The 23394-nt window shown below is 39.3% G+C and overlaps 1 protein-coding gene across 1 annotated transcript in view; it reads left to right on the forward strand.

Moving 5' to 3' along the window:
- Window positions 1-23394, forward strand: part of dpyda.1 (dihydropyrimidine dehydrogenase a, tandem duplicate 1) — a 132420-nt gene that overhangs the window by 66379 nt on the left and 42647 nt on the right. Inside the window, exons 14-16 of the mRNA XM_026926535.3 lie at window positions 8640-8804; window positions 13724-13792; window positions 18196-18279. Coding sequence (XP_026782336.3) covers window positions 8640-8804; window positions 13724-13792; window positions 18196-18279 — 318 coding nt within the window. The remainder of the gene's footprint in view (window positions 1-8639; window positions 8805-13723; window positions 13793-18195; window positions 18280-23394) is intronic.

The raw sequence follows: 23394 nt of genomic DNA on the forward strand, positions 1-23394 counted from the left end.
ACACTTCGGCTTTTATTGAGACTTTAATTTTCCCTGACAGTTGCCCTGTTGCTCTGTAACAGAATTCCTGTTATAGAAGTTAAAGTGGTTGTAAAACTGTTTGCAGAAAGGTTTTATTTTTCTTGCAGAATTTCATAATTGGCTTGTAAAATGTGTCATTAAAGTCTGTACGCCCACTTCTTGATTATTGTTCACCGAGGAGAGTTTCTGCTGGCTCTCTCCGCAGGGACCGCATCAGAGGTAGAGGCTGCTAAAGCAGAGCGTCTGTCTCTTACATCAAGGGACACGCTGCCCCCAGCTCACACCTCCTATTTAACTCGCATGCGTCCTCCTCCGTAGCTGCCCCATCAGCAGTGATTACTCCGTGCTTAGATGCAGTTGTAGCACATTAGGAACATCGGAACGGAGGGGAGGAGAAAATAAACACCGTAGGTGAATTTAGACTCTGGGATCAGCATAGGAAAACAGGCCTGTCAAAGCAGTCAGTAAGATCTGAGAGGTGTTGACTAATTGCTTGCTAATTACACAGTAAATTGTCTAATTAAGCTGATGGTTAATTAGGGTAAGCTTGCACAGCAGTCTTGTGGAAGTCTCTCCTCCTTTTTTTTTTTTTTCTAGAGAGAGGCTGTGCCATGTGCCCAGGCAGCAGGCTGTGTAATTGGCACGGTGGCAGTGACTGGTGCTTAACATGACACAGGGAGGTGGCAGAAGGAGAGACTGACAGAATCAGGATGTGCAGCAAACAGCGGTGCATGTCTTGTGTGATGGCTTTAGCCCTCTTGTACCCATCGTGCCATGACAGCTGTGCACACAACTCACCCCACAGTCACAAACCCTCTCTTGGTGTCACCTTTGCATTGAATAGGTGCCAGCTACGGGGCCTGTATGATACTGTAGCACTTCTTTTTTTTCCTTTGAACACATCACTTATTTGTGGTTTGATGTCCACCTGTTACATTTGTAACAGAGAATAAGTGCAGTATCACATTAAGTCCATGATTTCCTGTCTGCTTCCTAAGGAAGAGTGTTTTCATGCACAGTATGAAAGAATACAGATCAGATATCTAATAGAATGTAAACTCGACTGGATTGTTGCTGGCATTTTTTTTTTTTGTGAGTTACTGATAAGAGGTGCCAGAAATGTAGAGACATGACACACGACAAGGCAGTCCTCTCAATCTGTCTTGTCACCCAATCAATACAGAGGGAGATAGGGATATAGCCACTGCTCAATCATCACCAAGCTGCTCTTCAAGTCAGGCGAGAAAGAAAGACTCCCATCAGATCAATGCAGAAAATGTCAAAGGTGAATTCTGAACCTTTAGAAAAAGACTACACTGGGAGTTCTTTAACACCTCTGCCATCCCATTAGCCCTGCAGCTAATGGACAAAGAATAACATTTCCTACATTTTCTAGGTGAGAGACATTTCAGTTGATGTGTAGGTTCTGATGGTGATAGAAGCATAAAAAGAACGTATATGAAACCTAAAACTGTGAAACTCTGCAATATAGATGAGAATAGCTAATCTATTTGAAAAGCAGGGCATATTTTAGTCTCAGAATTTGGTTGCATCATGTGTTCTTCATTTGGACAGACCTTGTTTATTTACCACTTGCTCTGCAAGTCCAAGGCAAAAAAAAAAAAAAAAAAAAAGGACAGTAGCACAACAGATTTGGCACATAGTGCACCAGTCACAGTTCAGTGCTTTGTATTTATTTAACAAGCAAATTAGCACTAGCAAAGCAGATCCAGGCCTGAAAAAAAAGAATCAAATAGCTCAGGCTCATTAGCTTCAGCTACATGTTTACCGTTTATAAATATACCCATTTAATTGGGAGATCAAGGCGGCAGTGACTACCTCTTTTATGGCTGAAAGGGCAGATAAGCTCTGCTTCTTTAGTCCCCTGATTTGTCCAAAATCATCCCACATTAAGTTGCTTTACTCCCCATAAACATGACACTGATGTAGATGAATATTACTTCGCATCTCCTCATGCCCCATTCCTGAATTAGAACGAAAGCTAATTAGCTTAAACATTTGGATAAAAAAGCTCAATGTTGAAGCTTTGAAGATTTGGATAAAAAAAGCTCTGTCCTGTTTGAGAAGTGTATTAGCTAGTCTTTTCATACAGTTCAAAGTTTGAAGAAAGCTTTATTTATTTTAAACTTATACAGTGTAGATCTAAATAAACTAAACAACTAGGGGTATTATTAAATGTTTTTAATTATGGTATTAATACTTTGGTCTTTTGGAAAAAAATTAAAATGATAAACATTATACTGCAGTTGTCTATGTAGTATACTAATTTATCCTCAAAGTATCTGCTTTGAAATTTGATCACCAATCATCTAGAGCTGTATCAGATATCTGATCTAGAGTGCTGTACATCTTTTTCTTTCTTTTTTTTTTGTACAAATTAAACCTATGAAATTGCTTCTAGCATTGTATTGGAACTAATTTGTATGTGCTTATTCAACAAAAAAGTATTTTATATTTTTGAGAACATTGATTTCAAACCTTTGAATGGTAGGGTACCTCTTTGAGCATATTTATTAGACTGCTACTGTAACATAATGTCTGAGATTCTGTTAGTTCTGTAGACTCTCTCCTTAAATCACTCTCACTTGCTGTAAGTAGTTATGCCTGTAATTTTTAGAAATGTTGCAAGTGCATGTTTAACCTGATCATTTCATTCCCAAGGCAGAGACATTACTGAATGATTGGTCAGTAGATGACATTTGTAATTCTTTACTTAGTTTCTAAGTACTGGAAACATGACCCTGTTATATTAAGGTGTTATAACGAAGTTGAGTTTATGTAATGGATTCAAAACACAAATGATTTTATGGCCCCATCTAAAATGTAATTTATTAAGGATGATAGTGTGACTCTTAATTCCCCTTTCTGGGAATCTATACAGCCTTGAGCTGTAATAATAGTAATATCTAAAGGTGGACAATAAAATAATGTACTGAGCAGCATACAAATAACGTTGTTGTTTGTGAGTTTTGCACAGGGGATGCTGGCATGGCCTGTTTTCATCCATTGTTGTTTGTAAAAGAAGGATGCCTCTTTCCGATTCCCTTTTTCCTAGTGGAGTAAATGGTGAAAAGGACTAATGACCAAGCTGACAGACAATATCCCTCTTCATTTATCACACAGGGTTAATATCCTTTGCTTTGACATTAATTTATTAAGTCCCTCACAGGCAGGCTGATCTTGTTCAGAATTACCATCACGTTTCAGGAGCACCCCCACACATACACACACGTCCACATGTACACATGATACACATAGAGACATGAAAACACATTAATGTTTCTCCTCTGTGAGATGTTCACTGTCCACACTTTAATGCTTACTGTTTGTACTGATTGTACTGATTAACATAATCACTGAGAACCTCACTCAGCATGTTGATGTTAAATCAAATACTCTAGCTATTAAGTGAGTGTTAAATAACCTGGGCCTATTGATAAAATTGTTTATAGATGCCAACCTTCATTTTGTATTCTTTAGCAAACAGCTTACTGACATGCTGCCTTTGGTATTCGTCCTTGTTTTTGTTCCTAAGTGCAGCTAAAGACTTTTGAGACACAGTTCTGCTCAGGGGAACCATAAAACACTCTTTCTCTTCCCAGGTTTGTGGAAAGTCATATATTTTGTCTGTCAAAATCATTTCACTGTTAGAGAGAAAGTCGTCATGTGGTTTATCAAGTTTCCAAGGGTGCAGATGTGTAGCTGAGATGCTGTCACGGATCCAAGGTTGCTTAGATTTATATGTGACAAGCAAAGAGAGGGGATTAGGACTGCAGTGATGATCTTTCTCACAATCTCAAGATCAATCTCAAGAGACATCAGTAAGTGACATTCGCTCACCTGTATACACACATAAACTGCCTCTAACATGCTGTGTTAGACTCGTGTAACACAATGCAGAAAGATTTCTGTGCAGTGGAAAATAACCTTGAAATCACAATGTCTTCAGCTACCATCTGTTGAGCATGGAGAATAAGAGAGGACGGCATGGATAGCTTCGGTCACATTTTGTTGCTTCCTCTCAGTGCCTGGGTAGCAGGTCAAGGTTGAGAGCAGTGTTATTAAGCAAGCTTCCTAGAGTCAGACAGTATTAATCCATGCAGGAGCTGAAGAATGTCATCTCAACCCTCTCTGAGAAATAACCACAGTAAACTCCAGGAGGAAATGACGGCTTTACAAGTGTTACATCTGCACTTTACAAACAAAGATGGATTATGTTCTGAAGCGTAGTAACACCTCTCTCTTTTCTCTTGATCTTTTCCTCAACCCCTCTCACTTGGTCTCTCTCTCTCTTTTCTCCTCTCTCTGCTTTATGAAGTCCCAGGTTGTGGTGGTTGGCCAGAGTGCTGGTGAGAACTGAACCAGCTATGCTTTGATTTTTCTGTCACAACTGCTTATAATGATTAATGCCTGCACTTGGGGCCACTCTGTGTAATTATGGCCTTTCCAGATTATTATTTTTTACCTGTCTGCTTTCTGCCCATCACAGAAGGCTCAGATATTGCCACAAATCTTCATTCTGGCTCTTGAACAGTGAGTTCTGTCTCCAAATCGCACTCCCACTTTGCCTGATTCTTTTCTACACTTCTACACTTTTCACACACACACGCATTATGTGTGTGTGTACATATATATATATATATGAAGTGTAGTGTCTCTGCAGGCTCTTCTACGTGCTCACAGCTGGAATGCACAAGCTCCCTAATCTCACACAGAATTTCATTCTCTCAGATGGATAAATAATGAATTATCCTCATGTTTGGCTTTGAACTGACGAATCCTCACAGAAATAATTGTTTTAATTGTCCATATTCATTGTGAATGGGAGCAGTGGAAGAAAACTAATCAGCCAGATGACTGCAGGTTATAAAAAGTTTCATCAGGACATGCATGTATATTACTTAAATATGCATAATTTTTCCTTAAATTACGAATAAAAACTGATTGAATAGTATAAAAGATAGACATGTATAATTGTTATTATAGACTTGCATTATGTTGGTATGCAGTATAGGCTTTTACATATTTGTGTAATGCAGCTCTATCTTCAGTAATTTTCTATTAGAAGAGAATTGGTCATGGTTTGGGCATGCAGCTCCTGAGTTGATATTACATTTGAACATTCTGCTAGTATATATATCTTCTCTGTTATTATCATTCAAATAGATGAAAAGCAAAACTGCTTACATTTTATGCAGAATTCAGAATTGAATCCCCTGAAACCACGTTGTTACAGGGAGATGTAACATTCAGCCTCAGTATAGGAAATTATTTCATGTACTATTAGTTCTAGTGTGTGGTTTAATGTGTAAGATTATCTTCAGTTGTATAGTCCCTCAAGGATATAGATATGACTGATCACCTTTATCCTATGATGAAACATTTCTATCCTGATGGGAGTGGTGTCTTCCAGGATGACAAAGCCCCCATCCACAGGGGCTCACTGAGTGTGAAAATAATGTATATTGTATGCTATGGCTTTCACAGTCACCAGATCACAACCCTATTGAACACCTATGGACTGATTTATTACAGTGCTCTCAACCAGAATCATCAAAACTGCAGGAATATCCTTTGGAAGAATGGTGTTCATACTTCCAGTACAGATACAGAGATTTGTAGAATCTATGCCAAGGCATATTTGAAGCTGTTGTGGCATCTAATGGCATCTAGTACCGTACTAAGTAACACTTTAAGTTGGGTTTTCCTTAAATTTGTCACCTGTGTGTATAATAAATATATATATAGTATACTAATCTCTCCAAACACCTTGAGAAATTATTCCACACATACACATGATCATATATATATATATATATATATATATATATATATATATATATATATATATATATATATATATATATGATCATGTGTATGTGTGGAATAATTTCTCAAGGTGTATGTAATTTCTCAATATATATATATATATATATATATATATATATATATATGTATGTATGTGCGTGTGTGTGTGTGTGTATATATATATATATATATATATACATACACACATATATATATATACATACACACATATATATATACACACATACATACATACATATATATATATATATATATATATATATATATATGATCATGTGTATGTGTGGAATAATTTCTCAAGGTGTTTGGAGAGATTAGTATACTGTAAAATTATTGAGGAGATGAATGTGATGAGTTTTGTGTGTGTGTGTGTGTGTGTGTGTGTGTGCGTGCGCACTGTGTGTGGTCCGTTGTGTTTGATTAGTACTTCTCGTATGTGTTGGGTCTGAATGAAAGGCTGTTTGCTGTGTGGGGGGGATTAGGGACCTGTTCTGCTGTGATAAAAACCTGGTTAGCTCCAAAACACAGCTTGGGTCATTAACAAGAGGCAGCGTGGGGAGCAAGGGAGAAAGTACACACCATCTTCCTCACAGGTCATAGCCCGCTAATGGTCGGCATTGAAACAATACACTCATGCAGTGCATTGTTACAGTTGAAGAAACTGTAAAGAAACACATCATGTTCAGTGGCAGTTTCTCGTTGGTGCGTAAGTCACTGTTGGCAGATACACTGGAGCACACAGAGGTGTGCTTTGAAATGTGTGTCACGTCTAACCAGAGCTATCTTTGAGAATTCAGTTCTTTCTATTCAGTATGTTGGTTGTACAGTATATGAGTGAGTGTGTATATGTGTGTGTATGTGTGTTTGCATGCAAGTGTGTGTGTGTGCACGCGCATGCACCTTATCTTACACAGTGTGGCGCCTGTTTTTATAGTGTGCCAGTTTTCTCCCTTTGGGCAATTTTCATGGTTTTCACTTGCTTAATATTAAAACTCTTGTTCCACCTTGGCCTGATAGTACAGAACGCCGGGAGCCAAATGTTCCCTGGTCACAGCTTCATTAAATACAGATTTTTTTTTCTGGAGCCCTTGGGATGACTGTCTTAATTTCCATAGTGCCTTCAATGGACACACATCAAACTTCTATTAAAATTGGGTTACGTCTTCATTCACAACCATGGGACACATCCCAACTGTCACTCATCCCTCCCCATCAATATTACACCAAAAACAGCATCTCATTTCCAGTTTCTAAAAGAAGTGCCCTTGTATTTGCATCTCTTGATTGAATATTCACAGTGAGATGTCTCTGTAATCAAAAATATGATTTTGGTTCATTTTTACACGAAACAGGGCTTTGTGTTTTTGTGGCACTTGTGGCTCGTACATGTCTCTGTGAATGTGTCCCAGTCTCATGCATGCCTTCAGGTCAGACTGAAAAACAAACCTGGATTTCTTGTGATGAGCTGCTGGTGATAGGTTTAGCAAATACACAAAATCATATACTTATAAAAGTAAAAAAAAAACCTTTTCATCTGATAAAAAAAGAAAAAGAGAAACCAGTTCTAGCTCTACTGCGTCTAATCAAACTTATGCTAATTTGATCTAATTAGGAGCAATTACACTTTCTTGTCAGTGTAGCTGGAAAACAGTCTAAATGTCGTAAAATTAAGTTAGCGCACAATTATCTTAATTGTTCTGTAAGGGTAGGCTCTAATCGGGATATGCAAAATTGTTCTCTTACACTTCTAAATTGTGATGGACAGTTTATCCGAGGTGGGAGAATTAAACTGTCACTCCTACTACAGGTACTCTTGCTTTATCGATTCAAGTTACAGAATACTGATGGAAACTGAAAGAAAGATAATTTCTGTCATATGGTTCAAATTATATATGACTCTATCTTCTCTATTATTCCTTTAACTTTAGGACACAGTATCCTTTTATGTGTCAGTTTTCCATGTGACAGTTTGCTAGATTTTCTGTACTGGGTGAAAATCCAGATAATACAATTCCTTCAGTATGTTAAATTCTCTGTCATTATAAAACCTATATAATATTATAACTCCACTGGCATTCCTGTTGGCTTTACCTTGTGACCTTCCAGTTGGAGAGGTGGATGATGCCATTTTGTGATCTGCTCAAGCCATTAGCAGGTTGAAGCTGCTTTCACTCTGCTCTAATGCCCTGAGTGGACTGATTATGGTCCATCTACAGCAGAAGACTGCACACAAGCATTTCCATCACATAAAAGTCTAAGGAAAGTTGAACATTATGGCTTTTTGCCTTGGTGTCTTTCTGGAGGTTTCCAGCAGGGTTTTAGACATGTTGTAATGTTTGCCTGTAATAGATGTCATCAAGGGAGAGTCTTGTAAGGTAAGAGATTGTAGCCATCTCTCAAGCCAGCTTATTTGCTATGACTCAAGCTTGTACTTTGTTTGAAAAGCCTGTTCAAGACAAATATCCAAAGAACGAGCCTCTGTGTTCCTTTTTTTTTTGCATGACCTGCTAGTTTTATTTCTGTGTTGATTATTATTTCTGGAAATTTTCATTTTCTCCTCTTGATTGCACTTCTCTGCATGACTAAATATGACTTTATATAGTGTACGTAAATCTCTTTTAAGTGTCAGAAGTCCCTGTATTCATGATCGTAGTCCAAGTGCAATAATGAGGTGTAAGTTTGCATATTTGGAGACATCAGATCACAGAGTTTAAAACCATTGTTTCTGAAATGTCTCTGTTTTCTGCTCTTTCTGCTCTCATCTTCAGGATCTGGTGACCAACGTGTCTCCACGAATCGTGCGCGGAACCACATCAGGTCCACTATTCGGCCCAGGCCAGGGCTCCTTCCTTAACATCGAGCTCATCAGTGAGAAAGCTGCAGAGTACTGGTGCCAGAGTGTGTCCGAGCTTAAGGCAGACTTTCCTCACAACGTAAGGAGCTCTTTCACTACAGGAAATCTAATGAAACAGATGGTACTGCAGACACAGATAAGCCAGGAGGTCACATATACCCAAGTGGAATTCTTGCAGCGTTCATTCGTATCCAGTTGGATTGATAGGAGCACTGTAGGTTTTTATTCAACAATGGAGATTTTTAGCTACTATTTTGACAACTGGAAAACAATTATTGTTGTATCAGTTTCATTTAAAATCTACTGTTTATAAACAGAAAACAGTTAGGAAGTTGTAAAATATAAACAGTATAATAATTATAAACAACATCTTACCTCAAGCCCGGTAGATATTCACAACTTCTAAGAAGCCAGGAAGCAAACATTGTAAAAATGGCTTGACACATTTTTATGCTTCTATATCTGCTATTTTTATTTTCTCCAGAGTGCAGGGTGAAGTCAGCTAGCTTGAAGAAATCACAGAGAAAGGACTGAAATGATGACAACATTAGCACATTTAACTCCTATGTATTCGTTTATTTATTGATGTGTTCTTATTTTCTGGAATCATTTTTTCCAGGTTCACAGAAGCAAAAATAGGAATTGCTTGTTTTTGGTCTGATGATTTATACGGCTTAGTGAATGTTGTTATTAGCCCTATTGTTCCTGTTATCTCTCTGAATTCAGTCTTGTGGAAGTTACAGCTTAGATCATTGGTGAGTTCAAATGATCAAAGATGCTGCCGATATTTCAGCTTTTATTCCTGCTGTTTTTGCGGCCCATGTGCTACGAGGCACCTGCAATAAAAAAACGAATAGGCACACTTTTCTGTAGCCATCTTTGCTCAAATTGTTGTCTCAATTTTTATCTCTCTATTAGCATATAACTCTGTTCAACCTTTCGAACTTCCCTAGTGCCCACAGCGTTCAAAGACCAACTAAAGAACTGAACCATTAGATTTATGCATTATCCATTTAAACTGTCGCACTAACATTTGAGTGCTGCTTGTAAACCCCCAGGAGGGAGCTGCTGAAATAGCCAGCCTGGACTTGCTATGATTTTACATAATTTAATGGTTGCAGATTTTTGATCATATCATTGTTCTTGTCTTTAAAGTCCCTGATGTTGTGGTGCTAAAACTCCTCCATCAGCTGCAGCTGGCACATTTCACTCATTTCAGTAAAGATGCCCCAAATGCCACAGTAACTTCATTAGGACTGCAAAAAAACAAATGTTATAATTCATATGAATGGAAAAATAATTGATTAATCTGCGTAACTGTGATCAGTTAAATCTGCTTATAAATGAGAACAGTTGTAATAAATATCATTTGACATTGTTTTTGTACAATTATCATTTGACACTGTAATATAATGCAAAACAGACATTTGCAGAGTAACTAAGGGTTACAGTAATAAATTTAAAATAAAAAACAGGAATTTGCTTTAAATAAAAGCAACTTGATCATTAATCTTAACAAGGCAAAACTAAACAGGCTAAACTTAACTAGCTCATTAAACTATGAAATTGCTGCTCATTGAAATATAACATACTGTACCGTCAAGTATTTAGTATATTTCATGTAACCAAGGACTCATTTTTAAGTTGTTTGTGTTACATTGATGTGCTGCTGTTTGCATATATTGCATTGTACCATGCTTTTACTTTTCTGAGTGACTCCTCTCTTGTTGCTTCATCATTCGAAGTTCTGTCTGCCATGTGTGATTTCTTTAATGGTGTTGCAGGGGTACATGGGAAATGGCCAGTTATGATAAACTTTACTATAAACAACAAAATACTGATGTACCAAATAAATGACTAAATACTGAATTGACGCAAGAATTTTGCAGAATGCCTAGTTAAAAAGTGAATTTGGAATCAACATTGATCTTGTTGCCTAAACGTTTAAGCGTAACAAATTCACCTTAAAGTTCACACGAACTTAGCAAGAAATTATGTTTATCCTTTTTTCCATGTTTGCTCTGATAGCTCTGTTCAGCTTATTGTTATCTAAGCAACAAGTCTATATCTTGCAAATGAAATCAGCTGGCCTTTTTTTGTGTTTTTTAAAACTGCCTTAACTTTTGGACCATCTGAAAATCCTTCAGGTTTTGCTAACAGCTCTATGTAGTGCAATAGTAGCAGCTGCTGCCCCTAACAGCTTTACTATTGTATTACATTCTACCCAGGCCTATTTGCTGTTACATTATAACGTGTTTTTCTTCTTGGTTAAGTGAATGGCTCTTCGCATATAAAAATCCCTGCGAATAATTTTTCACAGTGAGCATAATTAGATATGTTGCCTAATTGTTGCATCTCTACAATTGATATTAGGGGCTTTTATATAATCTTATTTTGTTGCAGTATGTCTCTTGTGCCCTTCAGCTAATGCACTATAGAAACGTGCAGGCAGAGGCCACAATCAGGAAGTGAGGTTTATAAGTGCTGTTACTGTAACTATAGTGCAGTAAATATGAAACAGTCATAACCATTTCAAAAAACCTGAGCTATTGCTTATGTTATTCTTGGTTTCCTGAGGTTCTCACATGAGTGATTGTGAGTGTATTCTGTCTTTGGTAGCCAATTATCCAATCTCTGTGATTAGGCTGTTTTCCAATCATACAATTTGAATATAATCTCAGTGTTAATTCCTCAATGTCCCTTTTATTATTCACAGCAATGCAGTTCTCGTGTTTGCCAATGAAACACAAATATTTATGGTGTGGACCGAGTCCATATCTCAGTTTTTTGCCTCCATTTCATATTTGTACAGACGGAGCAGCATATGTTGGCTGAAATTGCAAAAATGACAACTCAATTGTTCATTTCTGAGCATGGTTTTATTTTCCTCTACTTAAGAAAAATCAAAGGATTAATTGATTTGGTGGAGACTTTCTGGCTGCAATCAGAGTGAGCAATGTCAGACGTAAGGTCCAGCATTCACTCCCGCGGCTTTTGTGAGGAAGATGAAAAAAGCTGAGATGTGTGTGAGGAGAGAACAGACAGCAGCTCTCCTCAGCTCTTTGTTACAAGGATCCACTACACTGTACATCTCTCCTGCAGCATGAATGGAAACATTTCTGCTACAAGAGACTGTGTGTATATGTGTGTATATGTGTGTGTGGATGGTCGAATGAGATTTGTTTATGGGTACATGCTGAAACACATGTATTTGAAGGAAAATCATATTTGGATGATTTCCATTTGCTAGCAGAAAAGGTTGTTTGCCCTGCCCTGCCCCTGGGGCCTCTGTGCACACACACATACTCATAACACTCACACAGACAACCAAGGCTTTTTCATTCCACAGCCTACCTCCAAACATTGTCTAAACTGCAGCTTCAGCCCTTGCAGGTCAGAGCTTATGGACAAATTGCTGTGATTGTCATCATCAATGCTTCAAATTTTCCACCCATTACGACGGGAATGGCTGCTGCGTGGCGTGAAGGAGGGGTGAAACGCTCTGAAACGTTCTTATATGCTGGCCGAGTGACAGGCTCGAGGTGACTGATCTCCATGGAGACGCTTTGTTACAGTGTGCTGAGCGTACATAGGCAAGAGCTAGGCACAGGGTTATTGAGCTGATAACAAAGTAATCCCGCTCCTCTCACAGCCTCCACACTTCCTGCTGCCTTTAACTTCCTCTGCCTGTCTGATTGCACTTTTAGCCCCGATTGTCTTTAATAAACCGGAAAAAAGGATGCCTCGCTGCCATTTCAAGGACCGCTTTCCCATAATGTGAAGTTACAGTGGTCAAAGGTCAGGCTTAAATCAAAATAGAATACTATGAGCCTCCGTGGCACCCAAAATGAAACTCAGTGGAAGGTAGTAATCTCAGTCATCTCCAGCAACACTTCTGTATCTCCCTGCTTTCCTGGGCTTTACATTAATATTACCAAAGACTATTTGAGGGTGTATCAAATATCGCTTATATGTCAACGTTGTTTGGTAAATCTGAGCAGTAAATGTCAGGGTGCTTAACTTTATTTGCCCTCTAAAACTTAGCAATATTTTCTGCACTTGTGTAGGTGGGCTATACAGAGTTCCTAACTGTGCACTGCTTTTGGGGGAGCCTAATGCCCCAGAGATATATATCTAGCGGAAATTTGTCCTAGGGGAGAGCAAATCCTCTGAGTTTAATATCCTCCTCTGAAATCTGTTTTCTCTCTCTTGGTATCCATGGATATATCTTTTGTTAGTGCCACAATTTTCTGTCCTTTTGCCATCTTCTCCTCATCACCACTAAAAGTAAGCCATGGTCAAGATTTCAGATTTAATTAAATAATAGTGCACAAGGCTTTTGTCTTACAGCAGATTTACAACATTATGTAGATATTGAAACAGCTAGGTATTTAACACGGAACCCAAAAGCAAATGGTGGATGCGGTGTGCTGAAATATAGCATCTTAATTTTGCCAAGAGAATTGTGTCCTGTATATGAGACATACTGTGCATTATTTGTAGAGTGTCCGTAAAGTATGTGATGGCTTTTTTTTCCGGCTGTGATTACTTAAAATCAGGAAGCAATATTAAGATGCTGGTCCTCCACCAGATGTTTTTATGTTTGGCTTATAGTGTGTCAGGGGAAAGAAAAATGAAAATGGCACAGGCTAATCCAGCCCTAGCATAGGGGCTCTTGGCTAATACCTTCTCTGTAATGTTTTTATTGTTTTAATAATTCCAACATGCCCGTAGATTTGTTCAGATAACAAATCTTGTAACTTATAAATATTGATTTTGTGACTTTGAGGACAGAGAAGGACAATTGAGTGGCCAATTTCAGTCCCAGTTTAAAATGTGTTGAAACAAACCAAGAAGAATGTGCATACACATAAAAAGGTCTGTAAAGATAAAATGAATCTGCAATTTGTAAGACTGTCTCTATTGCTCTAATCTCTCTCTCTTTTGCTCTGGCTCTCTCTCTCTCTCTCACTCTCTTACTCTTTCTATCTGCCATAGATTATCATTTCCAGCATAATGTGCAGCTACAACAAAGCTGATTGGACTGAGCTTGCCAAAATGGCAGAGGTGAGTCTTTGTTATGATAATTTACCAGTGCACACAGTTGTGAAATTATACCCCCTTCCTTGCTGATAATTTGCCTCTTTTGATAACACTGCCTGCATAACCATTGCTTGGGAAGAGAAGAGAAAACTGTGATGTACCACACCTTTCCAAACTGCAAAAACAACATTCACGGTTATTGCATAAACACCCCAAATATTGAATCAGTGGCAATTAATCTTGGATCTGAAGCATGCTACATTTAGGCAAATGTTTATAAGACCCAACTGGTTCGTCGCTGCCAAGAGGCTGAGACAGATGCCAGAGAAGGAGGGAGGCACTGAAGGAGGAGAGAGAGGAAGAGAGCTGGGCGGGGAAGGGGGGCATCTTCAGGCCAGGCTTTTTCCGGCTCTTCCATCTGTGAGCAGGAGCTCTACAGCCCTTGTCCTTTCCTGGTGTCACTCAAAGCAAACCCCAGCAGACCCACTGTGAACACACACATGCACAACGGAGCACACACACATTGAAACTCACAAGTAAACCCAGAGCTGATATTTTGAATGGAAATAGATTGAGGCAGTTCAGTGGCCCCTGGAATTAATCGTTGTTGACTTACATATCTCTGGTGCTTAATTGTGCACAGAAAATGTCAGAAAGTAAACAGGCCCACGTGTCAATGTGTTAATTCTGCTATTGATTTCATTGACGCTCTCACTCTCTGTTGGACCTCATTAAACCAGACCTGTCAAGCTCATCCAACCCCCCCTCTTCTTCCACTCTGAAAAGATGGACATCTGGTTAGTGCTGTCTCCCTCCTCCTCTACCCCTCTCTGTATTACTGTCAGGTACCTTTTGCATATTGTACATTCATAAAGCAGTCAAGACACTGATCTAAGCTTGGATGAGTACATTGCTTTAGGGTAGCCAGTAGGATACACTGCCTACATCCTGCATTCATCACCTAGCTTCCTATTCCCTCACCTAGCCCTAGCCCTAGCCCTAGCCCTAACCTAGCTCCCCGTGTGTCCTAGAGACACAGGTTGAGTTTAAGCCTTTACCTTCTTTCTAGCTGGTATAGAGCTAAGTGGAAAGCAGGTTGGTATTGCCACTGGATATAGTAGAAGAGGTGGAAAAAAAGAAAGAAATATGCCTTTGGTGCCTTCTTTCTTGTTGCTTGTGGTGTCTCTTCTCTATGAACTGAATTCATTGTTTTCATCACATCCATAGCAGACTGTTTAGTTACCTCTGCCGGCAAATATGAAATAAAAGCCTGGTTTCCATGGTAACTCCATTTTCAAGGAGATTCAACCATTAATTTTCACTTTGAAAATTCTGGAAGGGAACACTTAACACTGTGGCTTGCCCAAGGATACTACTTAAAAGTTTTTTGTTCTCCTTTCCCCCTTTTTTTTTCCCTTCACCAACGTGTCACAGTAAAGTAAATCATTTTCTACTTTCAACTGCCCGCCATTACTGCTCCCTCCACACAAATTTCTGCCTGATAGAGAAATATTGCATCATAACCATGAGCTGTAATTCCTAGATGTCAAAGTCTCTCCATAACCTGTTCGTACGTTATTTTTATTTTAAAGTTGTGAACAGAAATAGGAATATGACATTTCATATGCAGTGTGTGTCAAAAATTAATGCTGCAAATCAACTAGTGCAGACATACAATATTCAACTAAAACTTGTAAAGGTCCAGTGGCATAAAATTCCCTGATTACAGTGGTCTTCATAAGCAACCAACATGACAGAATAGCAAACGCAGTCACCTTTTAATTCTTATCCATTAATATTTAGTCTATGGCTATAAATTGTACAATTCGAAGTGGTTATATTTTATATTTCATGGTGGCATTTCACGTTACTACTTTTGATTAGAGCCATGGACTCTACATATCAGAGATCCATCTGTTTGAATTTGACGCTGGGAGAATAAAATCATATTTCACCCATCTTTAAACATTCTGTTTTCATCGTCAGTTTGCTAAAGGGTAAATAAACCGAAAAATCTTCGAAAGTCTGTGAAAACTCTCTCCTTTCTGATCTAATGTCTCTAGCCTTGTGGCTTGTCTCTGGTTTGATGAGCTGCCTTCAGCTAAATAATTTACATAAATGCATGTGATGAACCACAACAGAAAATCTGTTAGAGAGGCTGTACTGGTTCATGATTAGAAAACTAGTAAATATGAACCAGCCTCTTTTTCCATACACAGATTGTACATTTCGTATGTTGATCATACGTTTCATATGTTTGCCACAGTATTGTTTCAAGCACTTGGGTGGGTCCTGAAATACTGTGCCACAGTTTGCCAGTTGACAACCCCAGACCGAGTGTGTATAGGATGTTTGTGAAAAGTCAGATCATTGTGAAAATGTGAGCTTGAGCTAAGAAACATCTAAATGCTGTCACTCAAAAGCTTACATTACAGACTTCTCTTTCACTGAGACTGTGTCTTTCAGTCATAGCTGACTTCCTTCCTGCTTGTTTGACATATCTAGTATTACATATCTAGTATTCTTCTCCATGTTGGAGTAAGTGTGTGTATCTCCTCTCCCTTTTGCTGTTGTGCTCCTGATACCCTCTGAGATCAATCCAACCATCATGATCTAAAGTGTAGGAGAGGGATAGGTGATCTTGTCTTATCAAGTTGGGAGCTGATAGCCCATGTCAAAAGCAGTGTCAGCACAGATAAATAACCGCTACAAGCCCATGGCTCTTTTGTGGAGTGTATACTTAGGATTGCTCTCTTGTTTAAAACAACTGTGAACGGGAGAACAAACCAGTGATGGTGCTTTTGCCCAGATATGGCACTGCTATTTGAGAGGTTTAACAAGTGAATATTAGAACCTCCATGAAATTGCCTCTTAGGTGTCACGTTCACTTGTTTTTTTTAACACAATACAATTTGAAATACATCACAGTTTAATGAGTGAGTATAGAACACCAGTTTAGAAAGAACAGTTTACACGCATTTAAGTTAAAGTTTCTCATTTGATGCTTGCATCCAGTATCTTAAAATGATCATTACAGGGTATTTACATCTCCTATGTTAATGTTTTAACATGCCTCTGTTCCTCTTACCTCTCTTCCATTTTCCTGATCTATTAATGGAGGGTTATTCCAAAAATTAGACATTGTTTTTTCATGTACTTATAATCAGCTGCATGAGTTGGACATTTAGAAGAGGAGTATAGATCATAATCACAGAGCATGCCTGTACCAAAATGTGTGTTACAATGGAGTGTTTTAAATTTCTGTGTGTGTATGTGTATCTGTATGGGATTAGGATAAGAGGTGTGGAGCTATGGCACTAAGCCTCTTGATCTTTTCATGCTCTCTGTCTGCCCCTTCATCTCTTTTCTTTTTCTGTCTTTATCATTGTTTCTTTCTGCGTTTCTATGTAAGGAGTGTTTTTAAGGATGAAGCATGAGAAGGACAGAACCCAAACTCACCGGCCCAGCTCACCAGCTTTTCTCTGTATTGTTTTGCTACGTTTTGGACACATTTCCTCTGTCATTCTCGTTTAAGCCTGCAATGACAAATAGTTTTCATGTGCTCTTCCCTCTTAAAGCTGCTTATTGTGATCTGTGATGATAGTGTGCTTAATTCATTGTGTGTGTGTCCTTTTGTTGTGTAAGAAAGGGGGAATGGGAGGCAGCCACCTCCTGTCCCTTGTCCTGTCTATAAAGGGCTTAAAGGAAGCTGGGTGAAATTAAACATTATTGATAATTGGCTTTGGGATCACGGTGCATTGTGTCTATTTTGTACCTGCATTTGGCCCTAATTGACCATGAAATCTGGAGCCTAATCCATGGCTGCCATGCTTCCTTCTCTCTCCAACTGACTATGATAAATGGCTTCATCCTGCCACTTGCTCCTCTGCACTTTGTAAGGCTAAAATACTTATTCTTCTTTTCTCCCTCTAATGGCTGTCAGTCTGTGGAAAATCATAAATCTACAGCTGGAGTCACTCTGGCAGGTTTGTGGAGCTTTTTGTAATTGTTTAAATCCCACATGTGATGTGGTTTAAAGCCCCCAAGGATATGTAATTGCCTGTCAAACGCCTTTCCTGCTCAGCCACTTTCTACGCCCCACTCCACTAGTCTACATACAGAGCAGCATCTCCTGTGCATCCATGTGGAACAGTTATCATTTGTCTGATCTATTTTAGTGCTAATGCTTCAGTTACTGTTGTTTTGTATCTCTCATTGGCATACACCTCCTCTCGAGAACAGGCTTTTTTGGACATGATTAATAAACTGAATCACTAGAGTGTAGTTTTTTTAGTGGTTTGCATGATTCGTATTACACTGGTGGGACTTGCATATGGACTGAGTTCAAAGTTGCCACTTTTATATGAAAAGTATGAATTCGTTGACTATATTGAAGTAACGTTTGCATAAATATGACCCTTGAACAGGCTTCTGGAGCTGATGCCCTGGAGCTGAATTTATCCTGCCCTCATGGAATGGGAGAGAGGGGTATGGGACTCGCCTGCGGGCAGGTACGACCAACACACCTCAATTTGCACCTCATACCTACTCAGACACAAGCTGAAGGAGCTTACACTCTCTCACTAAGAACATGACTTGTCAGTTAGTGTGTGTGCTGAGAGACTACTAAGCTACTTGTATATACACTAGGGTTGAATAAAATTTAAGCTTAATGAATCTGGCTGCTGAAAATACATATGTACAGCATGTACAACATAACTGAATGAGGTGAATGCCTCTACATTATTGCATGGTGAATTAGTGAATATCATACCTGCCCTGGCCAACTGCTTTCCCCTTCTGGAGAATTACCATATTTCATTAAATATAGAAAGAAAGTATTTCTTATTGATGGAAATGGGAATATGTCAATCCTCAAGGATTTTGTAAAAATTCTGAATATCAGCGTAATAACGTCACTCATTTAGTAAAGCAGTCACGGAGGAGATGTAGTCATGCCTGAGCTAAATGTATCTCTCTGGACACTCCACTTCATGAAATGAAACTTTATTATCTATGTTGTGAAAGTATGATGACAGATATGATAGGGACATCAACCACAAATACCTACTAATGGGTCTCGACTCCAGAGAAGTGTTTTGCATGAGGGTCTTAATGATGCACCTTTTCTATAACATTGCATTTAATCGAAGCATTAACAGAAATTAATAGTCCATAAATGATTTCTTTAGCTGTTTGTAAATAGTTTTCTTTCAAACTCAAAAAGCCATGCACTAGGATTAATGTAGCGTTTATTCTTAGAAGATTAAGAACACCTTTTTTTTTCTTTTTGCAGTGACATGGTGCATATTACACAGCAACAAAACATCATTGTTTATGACTTGAATTACAGCCTTAGTTATATTTGTTGTATGTTAGTTTTAGTTGTATGTGTGTATGTATGTATGTATGTATGTATCTATCTATCTATCTATCTATCTACACCGATCAGCCATAACATTAAAACCACTGAGAGCTGAATAATGTTGATTATCTCATTCCAGTGGCACCTGTCAAAGGGTAGGATAATTAGACAGCAGGTGAACAGTCAGTTCTCGAAGTTGATGTGTTAGAAGCAGGAAAAATGGGCAAGGATAAGGATCTGAGCAACTTTGACAAAGGTCAAATTGTGATGGTTAAACGTGTGGATCGGTCTTGTGGGGTGTTCCTGGTATGCAGTGGTTAGTACCTACCAAAAGTGATCCAAGGAAGGGCAACCGGTGACAGGGTCATGGGCGCCCAAGGCTCACTGATGCGTGTGGGGAGCGAAGGCTAGCCCGTCTGGTCCGATCCCACAGAAGAGCTACTGTAGCACAAATTCTTTTAATTGGCTATGATAGAAAGGTGTCAGAACACACAATACCTCGCAGCTTGCTGCGTATGGGGCTACATAGCTGCAGACTGGTCAGAGTGTCCATGCTGACCTCTGTCCCCTGCCGAAAGTGCCTACAATGGACACGTGAGCAATGGAAGAAGGTGGCCTGGTCTTATGAATCACATTTTATTTTACATCATGTAGACAGACAGCTGTGCATTTATGTTGCTTATTGGGGAAGAGATGGCACACAGGGTGATGCTCAATGTTCTGCCTGGAAACCTCTGGTCCTGGCGTTCACATGTAATGTGCCCTGCCACACTGCAAAAATCGTTCAGGAATGGTTTGAGGAACATGACAAAGGTGCTGACTTGGCCCCCAAATTCCCCAGATCTGAATCCGATCGAGCATCTGTGGTATGTGCTGGACAAACAAGTCAAGCCGGCAGAGGCACTGTGATGCTCTGGGCAATATTCTGCTGGGAAACCTTGGGTCCTGGCATTGATGTGGATGTTACTTTGATATGTACCACCTACCTAAACATGCAGACCAAGTACACCTCTTCATGGCAACAGTATTCCCTAACTTACAGGACTTAAAGGATCTGCTTCTAACATCATGTTATGGCTGATCAGTGTGTGTGTGTGTGTGTGTGTGTGTGTGTATACAGTCAGGTCCATAAATATTGGGACAGTGACACAGTTTTGGTAATTTTGCCTCTGTACACCACCACAGTGAATTTGAAATGAAGCAGTCAAGATGTGACTGAAGCGTAGACTTTCAGCTTTAATTCAAGGGGTTTAACAAAAATATTGTATTAACCGTTTAGGAATTACAGCCATTTTTTGCAGAGTTCCTCCATTTTCACAGGCTCAAAAGTAATGGGACAAACTAATATAATCATAAATATTAGAATTATTTTTATTACTTGGAGGTAAATCCTTTGCAGTGAATGACTACCTGAAGTCTGGACCCCATGGACATCACCAAATGCTGAGTTTCCTCCCTTGAGATGATTTGCCAGGTCTTTACTGCAGCCATCTTCAGTTGCTGCTTGTTTGTGGGTCTTTCTGCCTTCAGATTTGTCTTCAGTAAGTGAAAAGCAGCTCAGTTGGGTTGAGGTCAGGTGACTAACTCGGCCATTTAAGAACATTTAATTTCCAAGCTCTTGGGCTGCTTTCACAGTATGTTTTGGGTTGTTATCCATCTGTACTGTGAAGCGCTGTCCTATCAGTTTTGCAGCATTTGACTGAATCTGAGCAGAAAGTATAGCTCTGTACACTTCAGAATTCATCCTGCTACTTCTATCAACAGTCACATTATCAATAAACCCCAGTGACCCAGTTCCATTGGCAGCCAAACATGCCCATGCCATAACACTGCCTCCACATGTTTGACGGATGATGTGGTATGCTTTGGATCATGAGCCCTGCCTTTCCTTCTCCATACTTTTCTCTTCCCATCATTCTGGTACAAGTTCATCTTGCATCAGAACTGGTCAGGCTTTTTTTTAGAGGTTTTTTAGCAAAGTCTAATGTGGCCTTTGGGTTCTTGAGTGTTACCAGCGGTTTGCATCTTGAGGTAAACCGTCTGTATTTACATTCATGAAGGTGGCTCTTGATTGTAGACTTTGACAATGATAGGCCTACCTCCTCCAGAGTGTTCCTGACTTGGCTAGATGTTGTGAAGGGGTTGTTCTTCAATAAGAAAAGAATTCTGCAATCATCCACTTTAGTTGTTTTCTGTGGTCTCCCAGGCCTTTTGGTGTTGCTGACCCCCCAGTGCATTCTTTCTTTTTAAGAATGTACCAGTTGTTGATTTGGCCCTCCTAAAGTTTCTGCTATCTCTCTGATAGGTCTGTTTTGGTTTTTCAGCCTAATGATGGCCTCCTTCACTTGCATCAACACCTCTTTGCATGAGACGGCATATTGAGAGTTCCCATGAACAGCTACCAAATGCAAATTCAACACTTGGAATCAGCTCCAGACCTTTTATCTCCTTAATTTATCATGATATAAGGAGGAAACAGGCCACAGCTGGCCATGAAACTGCTTATCAGTCAATTGTCCCATTACTTTTGAGCCTGTGAAAATGGAGGAACTCTGTAAAAAATGGCTGTAATTCCTAAACAGTTAATGCATTTTTGTTAAACCCCTTGAATTAAAGCTGAAAGTCTACGCTTCAGTCACATCTTGACTGCTTCATTTCAAATCCACTGTGGTGGTGTACACAGGCAAAATTACCAAAACTGTGTCACTGTCCCAATATTTATGGACCTGACTGTAGATATATATATATATATATATATATATATATATATATATATATATATATATATATATAATGTGTGTGTGTGTGTGTGTGTGTATATATATAATTATAAACTATTGATAGGTGAAGTGAATATTGATTATCTCTTTACAGTGGCACCTGTTACATATATAGTTATAGTTACATATACACACACCATCCCCTTTATTAGGAGCATCTGTACACATGCACATTCATGCACTTATCTAATCATCCACTCATATAGCAGCAGCACAATGCAAATAATCATGCAAACACATCATGTCAAGCAGTCAAGAGCTTCTGTTAATTTTCACATCAAACATCTGAATAGGGAAAAATGTGATCTCTTTGACATTAACTGTGGCATAGTTGTTGGTACAAGATGGACTGGTTTGAGTATTTCAGAAACTGCTGATCTCCTGGGACTTTCACACCCAGCAGTCCATGCCAACAACATCCAAGCCATAATCAATATCACAGAAATCACACGTTTTCTTCATTCATTACCCCCTGAAGCCCCTGACCTGTGTCTGCATGATTTTTTGCATTGTACTGCTGCCACATGATTGGCTGATTAGGTAACTGCATGAATGTGCAGATGTACAGGTGTTCCTAGGTGGGTGGTGAATCTGTGTGTATGTATGTGTATGTGTATATATATATATATATATATATATATATATACACTATATTACCAAAAGTATTCGGTCACCTGCCTTGACTCACATATGAACTTAAGTGCCATCCCATTCCTAACCCATAGGGTTCAATATGATGTCGGTCCACCTTTTGCAGCTATTACAGCTTCAACTCTTCTGGGAAGGCTGTCCACAAGGTTGAGGAGTGTGTTTATAGGAATTTTTGACCGTTCTTCCAAAAGCGCATTGGTGAGGTCACACACTGATGTTGGTCGAGAAGGCCTGGCTCTCAGTCTCCGCTCTAATTCATCCCAAAGGTGTTCTATCGGGTTCAGGTCAGGACTCTGTACAGGCCAGTCAAGTTCATCCACACCAGACTCTGTCATCCATGTCTTTATGGACCTTGCTTTGTGCACTGGTGCACAGTCATGTTGGAAGAGGAAGGGGCCCGCTCCAAACTGTTCCCACAAGGTTGGGAGCATGGAATTGTCCAAAATGTTTTGGTATCATGAAGCATTCAAAGTTCCTTTCACTGGAACTAAGGGGCCAAGCCCAACTCCTGAAAAACAACCCCACACCATAATTCCTCCTCCACCAAATTTCACACTCGGCACAATGCAGTCCGAAATGTACCGTTCTCCTGGCAACCTCCAAACCCAGACTCGTCCATCAGATTGCCAGATGAAAAAGCGTGATTCATCACTCCAGAGAACGCGTCTCCACTGCTCTAGAGTCCAGTGGCGGCGTGCTTTACACCACTGCATCCGACGCTTTGCATTGCACTTGGTGATGTGTGGCTTGGATGCAGCTGCTCGGCCATGGAAACCCATTCCATGAAGCTCTCTGCGTACTGTACTTGGGCTAATCTGAAGGTCACATGA

The sequence above is a fragment of the Pangasianodon hypophthalmus genome, chromosome 1, assembly GCF_027358585.1.
Source record: "Pangasianodon hypophthalmus isolate fPanHyp1 chromosome 1, fPanHyp1.pri, whole genome shotgun sequence".
Taxonomy (NCBI): Eukaryota; Metazoa; Chordata; class Actinopteri; order Siluriformes; family Pangasiidae; genus Pangasianodon; species Pangasianodon hypophthalmus.